Source organism: Callorhinchus milii, unplaced genomic scaffold (assembly GCF_018977255.1).
Source record: "Callorhinchus milii isolate IMCB2004 unplaced genomic scaffold, IMCB_Cmil_1.0 Scaffold1, whole genome shotgun sequence".
Taxonomy (NCBI): Eukaryota; Metazoa; Chordata; class Chondrichthyes; order Chimaeriformes; family Callorhinchidae; genus Callorhinchus; species Callorhinchus milii.
In genome coordinates, this window is record NW_024704742.1 from 65,487,519 (window position 1) to 65,498,835 (window position 11,317).

The 11,317-nt window shown below is 38.9% G+C and overlaps 1 protein-coding gene across 2 annotated transcripts in view; it reads left to right on the plus strand.

Moving 5' to 3' along the window:
• LOC121850589 (HAUS augmin-like complex subunit 3) overlaps nucleotides 1-9,110 on the plus strand; it is a 13,271-nt gene extending 4,161 nt beyond the window's left edge. For both annotated transcript variants that reach the window (XM_042343108.1, XM_042343104.1), the window contains exons 2-5: nucleotides 1,616-2,617; nucleotides 3,595-4,028; nucleotides 5,339-5,564; nucleotides 8,231-9,110. In XM_042343108.1, the coding sequence (XP_042199042.1) occupies nucleotides 1,703-2,617; nucleotides 3,595-4,028; nucleotides 5,339-5,564; nucleotides 8,231-8,464 (1,809 nt within the window). In that variant the 5' untranslated portion in view covers nucleotides 1,616-1,702 and the 3' untranslated portion in view covers nucleotides 8,465-9,110. The remainder of the gene's footprint in view (nucleotides 1-1,615; nucleotides 2,618-3,594; nucleotides 4,029-5,338; nucleotides 5,565-8,230) is intronic.
• The last annotated feature ends 2,207 nt before the right edge of the window (nucleotides 9,111-11,317 follow it).

Below are 11,317 nucleotides of genomic sequence, written 5' to 3' on the forward strand. Positions count from 1 at the left end.
CTAAAGTAAACTGTAAACTGCAATATATAAGTAAACTGCTGATAACTCGACACTGACTTAACTTGTCACTACCACTTAAGTTGCCATGCATAATAATAATAATAATCCCTCCAAAAACAATAAGAAATTGGTCATTTTCAATCAACGACTGTTTGTGTGACATTGCTGTGCGCAATTGGCTGCCGTGTTCGCCCACAAATATACAGTCAATTCACTTTACAGTGTGTTCTGTGAAGCGCTTTGGGACGTCCTCCTGACGTGAAAAGCGCTATATCAAATGCAAGGATTATTATGCAGTCTATCCCGGCAAAATGTTAATAAAGGACTCTGCTTTACTTGTCATTGTACATCTAATGTAACTAGTCGCATTCTCGAAATTCTTGAAGTACTTAAACAATGTAAAATTGATCAGGTAACTTGTCCTATCAGATGGTGTCTTATATGACAGTGGCCTCCTGTGACTGCACTCGGCGGAGGTTTTGCATGCGTGCTCAGATGCATCGCAGTGGCCCCTAGTCTATTGGAGGGCTGCTCTGTGGCCTACTGCCCTATCCTGTGACAGCTCATGGCCCTCCAATATGCCAGAGGCCTCTGCGATGTATTTGAGCATGCTCACCCAACCTCCACCGGGTGCCTACACCAGTCACAGAGCCACTTTGTAGACCTATCCGTAACTTGCCACTCTGGATAACTTGCTGATGAGCTCTCTTCCCTCAGAGTGACGAGTTATCTGGAGTTTACTGTAGTCACAAACATTGTCTTAGCATTTTGCGGGCAATGTATCGCAGTCTGCTACAGTGTGCATTTCTCTTTTTTAAAAAAAACATTTAATCATGAAACTATTCAAAAATCGAAAGGCGATATGAGACTTGTCATTTTACAAAGTGTGCCTCACTATCTTTATTTTCTGAAAAGGAGCATTTAGCAGTCTTCTCTGTGATAAAGGTTACTGCTGCTGGCCAGAATTGTAGCTATTTTGAGTGTGTATACTCCAGTTGAGTTTCTTATCGAACAATGCTTAACTTTACAGAGGTCATGCATCTAGTGTTTTTTGCAAATTGCAAAAATTCTGTTGTGCTAAAATCTATGGAAACTTACCAATATTGCATTTCTATAATGGGTCTTTTTCCCGCCTGTTCTCTAACTCTACACTAGGAATAGGCAAATCAGTGGAATTTGAGTTTCATTTAGATTGGGTAATATCTCCAGATTTTAGTAAAGGATGAAGAAATTGGGTCTATATAGCATATTTGGACTATATTTTGAACTTACACACTGAGGAAATAGCACCCAACGTACAGCTTTTTTAAAAACTTTTGTGAATATTTTGTTTTACATCTTCTTTGGAAGAAATTATAATATGATAAAATACATTCTGTATATTCATCCAGGTTTCGGCACAATTTTAAAGCAACGTTTGACAGGATTCGTATGAATTAAAATCCAAGCTAAACATCAAATGAGTTATTTTAAGCTAACCATTCAGTGAATTTTAATGCCTCAGAGAAAGGTTATCCCGGTGAGCTTTGGTTTGATTTTAGGAATGCTTCTCTTTTGTACTATGTAAATACTTTTATGTTAACTCTTTATCGTTTCTGCTTTGGGATTAAAACAGATTTTCAGCATTCCACTGTGGTGCGATTGGATATTTTAAGACTCCCTTGGTCAGAGTCTTAAAATAAATCATAGTTTGATTACCACCATGAGCGGTGGGAAGATATTTGTAGAAACACTAAAGAAAATTGGTGAGCCTAAAGCAACTCATCTGGATGGGGAAGATTTTGATTGGTTGTTTGACAGCGGAGATAAAAAGACATTTCTGGAATGGTTCTGCAAAGGTATAAATGAACAGAATGTGTTAACCACAGAAGAAGTGGATGAATTTGAAAAACTTAAAAAATCTGGGAAATCTCTATTTGATCAGAAAGCCTTAGATCCAATCTTGCAGACGTATCCTAAAGAATCTGATTCAAAATATGGTGACCTGGCAGAAATATCAGGTGAGGAATTAGAAGAAGAAGTAAAAACATTACAGTCACTTCGAAATCTTAAAATCCAGAGACGAAATAAGCAGCAATTAATGACTTCAGCAATCCATCTTGTACCACTGAAGGATGAAAAGGATGAAAGTACCAAACTGTTAATAGAGACACAGGAGCAATTATCTGCTGAGAATGCCAAATTAAATGCTATTCTGTTGAAAATCATTGAAGGGGTGCAGCAGTTGACTGTTTTGTACTCAAATATTGGATCAGAAATGAAAGCAGGCCAGCCTAAAGTCTTTCTGTCACAACTTCTATTGAACAATTATCTGCAAAAGGAAGAACAATGCACAGCAGCTCTCACAGCCTACACAAAGAAGCAATTTTTTGAAGGCATAGTGGAGCTGGTCGAGAGTTCGGATGTGGACAAATTTCAGCTGGTGGATTTAAGTTGTCAAACATTGCTGGAAGAGAGTAATGAGGTACGCAGGGAATATCAGCAACAGATGACCAGACTCCAAGCAGCATACACAAGTGGCAAGCGCCAGTTAATTCTGGCAAAAGCCAAAGAGCAAAGCACCAAAGCTGGTGTTCAGTATGCGGAGAAGATTTTCTCTCTAATACAAAAGAGAAAGGTAGGTCATTTTTTAAAATAATATTGTAGCTGGTTATTTTGGGATGGGCACAGTATCTGTGAAGATTTTGTAACTTAATTTGCCTATAAATGCCTGATAAATACTATTGTCTCTTGAATGTTATTCCATGAAACCGCTCTTCTGGTTGTTTCTTCCGAGGCACCTATTTCAAATGAATATTATTAGGAAACTAGGAAAAAATTTACATAACACCAATACCTGTGGCAGTGCATTTGTTGACTATTCTGAACAACATCATTCGAACTAGATAAGCAACAATAACTGCTACTTATCTAGTGGTGTTTATGTAAGGTAATGTTTAAAAAATGCTTTTTGGAGACTGAGTAGGGGCGCTGAGCACAGAGTGAGGAGATAAAAGGGAGTAGGGGAGATTACCAAAGATGTAGTCAAAGAGGTTGGTTCGTAGAAGGGTTGTCGAAGCAAAAGAGAGGATGCTTATATACCCTCCTCATCCCAGAGACTCTAATTCTACTCATGGCTACTCATCACAAATGAGTTGCTTGTATTTAGTTTATGTCCATAACAACATACATTTATATTTAATCTCATTCTGTGGAGTTCTGTGGGATAATTTATGTGCACTAACTTAATATAAGCACTATATGAATTTAAATAATTTTCTCACTTTTGCGCCCCCTCACCCTGCCACTGGCACACTTAAGGTTGCTTATTTTGGTAAGTAAATAATGCTTTCAGATACACCAAATAAACAGACAAAATGTGCACAGCTTCAGGGATTTAAAATCTGTTTTAGAACAGACACCAACTCCCACAGGGGGCAATCAACAGTTGGAACGAGTTACAAAGAAGGTGGTTGGATGGTTGAGGCCAGGACACAGGACTTATAGTATTTTAAAACAGCTTGACACTGTTATAGGAAGCTAATAGGATTCTGGAAGTATGGTCCTTCTTGCAGTCTTTTTGATGTTTAACTTTGTAATTTTTTTTAAAAATAGGTGAATGATGGAGAAAAAGAAACCCAAAGCGAAGGTGTTAAATGCCTGAAAGAGATAAGCTGCCAAGTGGAACAGCTGATTAATAAAGAACTGCCCGACTTGATTGTTGAGAATGCACAACTCTTAAATATGCCTGTAGTAAAAGGCAATTTTGACCTTCAGGTGACTCGACAAGACTATTACACCTCTAAGCAGGATGAAGTAGCTCGCCAGCTGATCAGACAGAAAACCCGTTTTGAACTTCTTCAGCTAGGATATGAAATGGAGTCACGAAGTCACAGAGATATCCATTGTGTGCTTGAAAACCTTACTCAGGAACTTGAGCGGATCAGGAATGAGCTTGCCCAATGTTTGAAGGTACTGTCTGATCAGTGTCTCGTGCAAAGCAACAGACAGCGGAACATCATTGATTCAAGAGATACTTCTGCTATCAGGTAACATTAAGGTTAACATTCTGGAATAGAAATGTAATTGACACCTTTGTTGCATGTACTGTATTTTTAAATGATATACATATATTATATATATTGTATGAAATATAAGTCATTCCCTTATATTGTTGGATTACTGTAATGTCATTGGCGCATGTGTCATACACATACCATTAATAAATGGTAGTCTTGTGGGTCATTGAGTTGCTGCCAATGTCACTTCCTGTCACTGGTCGTGTTTGCTAGTAATGTTGGTGGCGACCAATCAACCAGAAGTTGAATTTTTATTTAGTGTGGGGGGTGGGGGGGTCCGCTGGTTGCACTTTCTTTTGAAGCAGGTTAGCATTTTATGGACCCTAATTTATAACCCAGGTTCTGCTGTGCTTCTAAATGCAGCAATGAAGCAATAAATACATTAGATTACTAATATGCTGTCACATTATTCCCCTTAAAGTTGCTTATCTTGCAACAGTAAGTGAATTCATCCTCTAAGGAATTATATTGAGTAAAACTCAGATTCCTTTTGTTTCCTGCCTTGAAGAAGGTTAATGGAGGAGAGGTGCTTCTCTTAACACTGGGAGGGGAGAATACATGGCATAATTTTTAGACTCATCAGGAATTGAAAATAATAATCATAAAAATCCTTGCATTTGATCCAGCGCCTTATGTCATTGAAATGTCTCAAAGCGCTTCACAGAATGTGCTACAAAGTGGAGTGACTTGTATTTTGTGGGCGAATCTCGGCAGCCAATTTGTACACAGTTTCCCACAGACGGCCATGGGGTGAGTGACCAATTTTATTTTGGGGATTTTCAGCCAGGATGCTGAGGAAAACTCCCGTGCCATGGAATTTTACCTGAACAGTCAGATCGGTTTAATGTCTCATCTGAAGGATGGCGACCCTAGAAATTCTCTTCTCTCCTACAAAGTGAAAGACACAGCAAATTCTCAATTCAATACTTCCAACAATTCAAATTTAGCAGATTAATAGGGACAGCAATTTTATTCAGCCACCTTAGTGAGCTATTAGAGAATAAATTAAAAAGGACAAATTAGTCTTAATTCCCTAGATAAAATTCCACTATTTTCTAAGGGATTGTTGCCCAGCAATTGCAAAAATCCTTAATTATTGTGTGCTATGTTTACATGAAATCCAGCTCCAGTATTTTGCTCTTTCCCTTTTTTCATCTTGCTTTTTCAAAGCACACCCAAACAAACACTAGTCAACAAAATAGGAAAAACGAATGCTCCATGGCTGCGGTTTAATCTCTTTAGAGCCCTTTTGAAATGTGATTTTTGTTTTCTTACTTCAGACTGTGTCAGATTTTGGATGGAGACAACAGAGAACAGCTATTTAGAACTTATGATCACTTGGAAGAACAAGGTAAAATGTTACAGAATGAAGCTGCCTCATTGCGGTACCAGTTGGAGAAGAACAGAAGTGATGAATCCTATCTACGGTCTTCCTTGGAATCAGATATAGAGAGACTTCGTTGTGTGATGTATTCTGGGCCAAAGCAGCTTTTACTTCATTCTGAGGTACACAAATTATATTTTTAGTCTATTTAAAAATTGTGTTAAAGTTTACACTTCTGAGTATAGTAACATTAATGTTTAAACCGTAGAAGCTTTTTACAATGGGGGGTGGGGAATGAATTTAGCCAAGCAATACTTCAATCATTCTCAGCGCTAGGCATCGTCGGGCTCAATGTCCTCCAAATCATCAACAAGCCAACAGCATCCACTGTTGCTTACGGCCTGGACAGGAATGGCAGGAGGGAGAGGATCATCTTTGACTTGGGTAGCAGCACTTTTAACAAATCTACCCTTGCCATCGTTGACAATGGTGGAAGCTTTTTACTTCCACCATCGTTACGATTTGTATTACTCGATCTTAGTTATGATTATAATAATATTAATGTTTCATGGAATGCTGGGCCAAAAATAAATTAAGTTTAATATTTGTTACGTTAGGATGCTGTGAACAGCAACAAATTAATAATAATCCTTGCATTTGTTTATATAGGGATGTCCTCCCAACGTGAAAGGTGCTATACAAATGTAATTTTGTTGTTTCATGTTGGGAGGAAATACTTCCCTCCCCTCCATGTTGTCATTGGGGCGGGGGGGCACTAGCCATTGGTTTTCCCTTTAGATATCTTATATCGATTTGATAATGTTGTAGCTAGAGGCACTTGGCCTCAGGGAGGCTCAAGGAGAGGAGCCTGCCCCTCATTGGCTATCGTAGATGTCACACATCAGGGAGGTAGGCTCTGGGCTGGTCTGAGTTGTCCCCAGGTCCACCAGCACTTGCAAATTCTTGCAAGTAAAATCTTATCTATTTTTAATGAAGTACTGTATTATGGGTTTATTTAAACATAGAATTTTATTAACTAAAATAGTTTATCATAGAATCATACAATATTACAGCACAGAAGGAGGCGATTTGGCCCTTGGTCCTTGGGGTACCTCGCTCTCACCTGGTTACCTGCGGGATACTTCACTCCAAAAGCCGCTGAAACCTTGGTCCATGCCTTTGTCACCTCTCGGCTGGAGATTATTCAGATGCCCTCCTCGCCGGTCTCCCCTCCACTGCCATTCATGAAATCCAAGTCATCCAAAACTCTGCCGCCCGCATTCTTACCCGCACCAAACTCCGCTCCCTGATTACCCCAGTCCTTGCCGGACTGCACTGGCTGCCTGTCCCAGAGAGGATCGATTTCAAGATCCTCACTCTTGTCTTCAAATCCCTCCACTCCTCTGCACCCCTACCTCTCTGACCTCCTCTCTCCTCACAACAGTCCCCGTTGCCTTTGCTCCACCGGGTCTGTCCTGCTCCTTGTCTCTGAATCCTCCGCTCCACCATCGGCGGCCGTGCCTTCAGCCACTATACCCCAAGGCTCTGGAACTCCCTTCCTCTCTCCCTTCGCCTATTTTCAGGTCTCGGCTGAAGATCTTTCTTTTCGACCGCGCCTTTGGTCACCTTCCTCCCCCTGGCTCGGTCCCCGGATCCGTTACTGAGAAGCGCTCTGAGATGCCGTCCGGCGTGGAGGGCGCTATATAAACCCAAGTTGTTGTTGCCCTTGCCAGCTCTTTGGAAGAGCTACCCAATCAGTCCCACTCCCCTGCTCTTTCCCCATAGCTTGCAAATATTTCCTCTTCAAGTATCTATCCAATTCCCTTTTGAAAGTTGTTATTGAATCTGTTTCCACCACCCTTTCATGCAGTGCATTCCAATTTAGTTCAGATATTTATTCCTCGCTCTTTTTACATGCTGGTTTTATACTATGTGTTTCACCGCTAACTTTAATAATTTTGGATCAAATTATTGTGATAAGTGTAATAAATTAAGGTTGAGTAATGCAAATCATGCTGGAGTCCTACGTAAGGAATAGTTTTGGAATCATCTTGACATTTTGATTTGAGATAGTATAATTCTACAGTAGTCCAGGAGCTTTCAAGATTATATTTCAAACTGTTTGAGAGTCAACCTTGCAGTTGTATAAACTTACCCTGGTACAGCATGGTTTCAGTTATTGTAAGGATTATGGATCTGCTGCATACTGAAATGCTACACGTGTGTGGCTTTCAGCACTGATGAACTAGCTCATATATTGATGAACGACTGGACCATGTCCCCCCTCCCTCGCTCCATTTCATCTGGCTCACCTGCTCCCTCCATAACCTGTAAATGTTATGTTTGGTCTTTGGAAGGGAAACACCTAAATGTTGCTTACCAAGCAGATGCAGGAGGCCTCCTGGTATCTGGCAGTGCCCAACAACCTCTGGAAACCTCTGAGAATGGTTGCCAGCTTCCTGAGTACATGCATACAGGTACAATGAGGCAATTCTTGAGGGTTGCTCCAGTGTTGTATCAAGGACATTGTTGTGATGATGGTTGGAGAGTTGGCAACATTTGCATCATAAGATGTTATATAATAGAGCCCAGTCTCATGAAATGAGCCTCTGCTTCAGTTACTAGGGAATGACGTGTAAGGCGCTATACAAATGTAATTTGTTGTATCCATAATGTAAATTTCCACTAATTTGCCTCAACCAGACAAGAGAAACTATATGTCTTTCCTATATTGGGGTGACCAAAACTGGACACAGTATTCTAACTGGTCTTACTATTTATTAATTAGTTTAGCATTACCTATTTTGTATTCTAATCTCCACATGCATGTATTTCTTTTGTCTTGTAGAATCTGTCAGGCTCCTTCCAAAAATTGGAAAGCCAATTGCAGAAAGTCACCCAGATCCTTATGGATATTGACAGTGAAATCAAGCCAAAGCGTCAGATTTTGGAGAGCAACTTGCATCTTCAACATGAGAGAAATCTTTATATCCATTTCTTTCAAAATCCCGACAAACTGAAGGAAATCGTGGAGGGTCTGGAGAAAGAAGCTGAAGCTAATGCCATTGGATTAAAAAGTTGATGTGTAACCTCTAAGAAGAAACAATGATGGTGGAAAATGTACATAAAGCTTTTTGTATAATTATCTGGAGCTGAATAACTGATCAGAGCACAGTTACAGCTTTTGTTTCAAAATCATCAAAATACATGTATTACAAAAAGTTGAATTGTAATTTGTCAGATACATCAACTGATGAAAGAAAAAATTAAGGAAATGTAAATGGAGCCTTTGTATTCTCACATTTGTCAATGTTTGTACGATGTTTCTATCCTTATGGTATTTGTATTTATCTTTGGATTTTGTAGAGAATAAAATCCAGATCTGTTCTACAATAGATTTGCACTTAGTGAATTGAAATAAAGCCACAGATTTTTATTGTGCTAAATACAATATACAATACAAAATGACATTTGTATAGCACCTTTCATGTCAGGAGGGAGTCCTAAGGTGCTGGTGTTTATGTGGTGAGGATTAATCTCAAAGGAGCAGACAAGTTCTAATCCATTTGGTCTTTTTTAGTGAAATCCACAATCTCCTTGTCTCTCACTCTAAAGTCAGGAACGTCCTTATTGGACAAGCAATGGAAATCTTACAATTGCATTTGTACTGATAAGATGTGTGGGTTTATCTAGTTTACATAAAGAAATAAAGAAGTGTTTTGATGCTGTCTAAAGTCCTGGTTTCTTCCAGCCTGCATCTGTGTATTCCGACCAAGTGACACTTTGTGGGAAAGCAGAAACCATTGGAGAAGTGGAGCTTTGGTGTGAATATGCAATTGGATATTTATCATCAAGCAATTGTTTAACTTTAAGGAGAGTAGTGTTCAGGTGATAAACTCTCACTTGTATGACAACTGGAAGTGGGCCATTTAGCTCTACTCTGGCATTTTATAAATTCATGTTAATGCTTACCTTTCTAATTCCATTTCCTAAATTTTCTTCCATCGTCCAAGTATCTATCTCTATCTTAAATAACCCAATACTTCCTCTGGACTTGTCAGAGATATTTCCACATTCTCACATCCCTTATGTGAAGAAAATATTTCTGTATTTGTTTTGATTTTGTTCCCTCATTCTAGATTTATCTAGTAAAATGAGGAATGGTTTCCTATTAACCTTGTTAATCCCCTTCTTAATCTTAAAATCCTTACTCATCTCACCCCTTAACTTCCTCACATCCGGTAAATATTATTGATTACCCCCCAATGCTATCAAAACAGTGGTCTTTCATCCCAGATACAAGTCTGATGAATTGGTGCTGGATATCTTTATAAATTGAGATGTGAAAAACTGATTATTCAAAAGGTGATCTGACCAGCGTTCTCTAAATTGCATTACTCTTTACGTACTTTCAAATTCTAGACCTCTTGTAATAACACTGAGCATTTCATTCTATCATTTCTGCTTTCTGTACCTCAAAAGTGGCCTTTAATGAAATAACTGTGGACCCCTCTCCCTTCATCTATCCCACTCCACTGAGAATGGATTCCCCACTGAATAAATTTCCATCTGCTGATCTGTACAAGATATGCTATCTTTTTGCTCCGTTGTCTGCTACGTTGAACTTTATCTACTTTTATATCCCTTTGCAATGCAATTTTCTGCTTCCTTCACAAAATTGTATCTCCTAAATTATTGTCATCTTGAACAAACACCACTTGTCAGTCCCCAGTTAGACATTTTTTATCTGAACTCCGCCTTGTTTCCAGTTAATTTTCTATCTATGACACTAGCTTGCTTTTCATTCAATTAATTAATTAGAAGAAACCATCTTTTATGTGAAACCTGGAAAATAACTGCAAGTCCTTGTAAATGTAATTGATTATTTTCTTACCTATCAAACTTGGTTCTGTCATATATGATCTACATTTCACAATACCCTTGGAGTTCCATGATCTGCCTTTTACAGACTGATCATTAATAATAATAATCCCTCCAAAAAAAACACCCAAAACAGTAATAAATTGGTCATTTTCAATCCACGACTGTTTGTGGGACTACTGTGCGCAATTAGCTGCCGCGTTTCGCCCACAAATATACAGTCAATTCACTTTACAGTTTATTCTGTGAAGCGCTTTGAGATGTCGAGAAGACGTGAAAAGCGCGATATCAAATGCAAGGATTATTATTATGATCAGATCACACTTAATTCCAGTGCTAAATTGCTTTTTCTATAATGATGGATTCTAGTAACATTTAATCACTAATGTTAAATTTACTGGCCTATAGTTAAGGGGCATCCTCGTTATAATACAGTGGTTTAGATTCATAAACTCAGAGCCTTGTGTTGAAACAAACGTGACACTAAATGTGAAAATATTGGCTCTTTTCCCATTTACTGGGTCGTTGCTGATGTCATTTCCCGCATGCTGTGCACATAAACACAGCACAGGAAGCCCTATATTTGATTTGTTCCTTCCTGTCTTGAATAATGATTTTTATAGTTGTTCTGATCGTCTCGTATTATCCACAAATGCAGAGAGTTTTTAAAGTATAACTAATTCCCTTATCTTTTTTTAATAAACATTCCTGGATGGAATGTTTCAAGGCATGGAGACTTCTGTGTCTGCTTCCCTGCGGTACCATATGTTCTGCGAAGATTAACCCTGGTTCCTTTGTGGAACGCGATTCAGTCTAATTGGGTTTAAGGGGGGGGTGAGCTTGTACACCAACAAAAAAAATCATGTACTGTAAAGATTAATGCAAAATATTCATTTAGCATGGGTGTGAGAGTAGACGTTGGACCTCAGTGAAAGTTTGACCTTCCATTTTCACTACCTTGCTAAGGGAAAGCTTAATCTGATTCCTTCTGTAGTGAATTTGATGTGTGGAAAATCATCAGGTGTATAATACAGGGTGATCAAAAAGTTGGGAA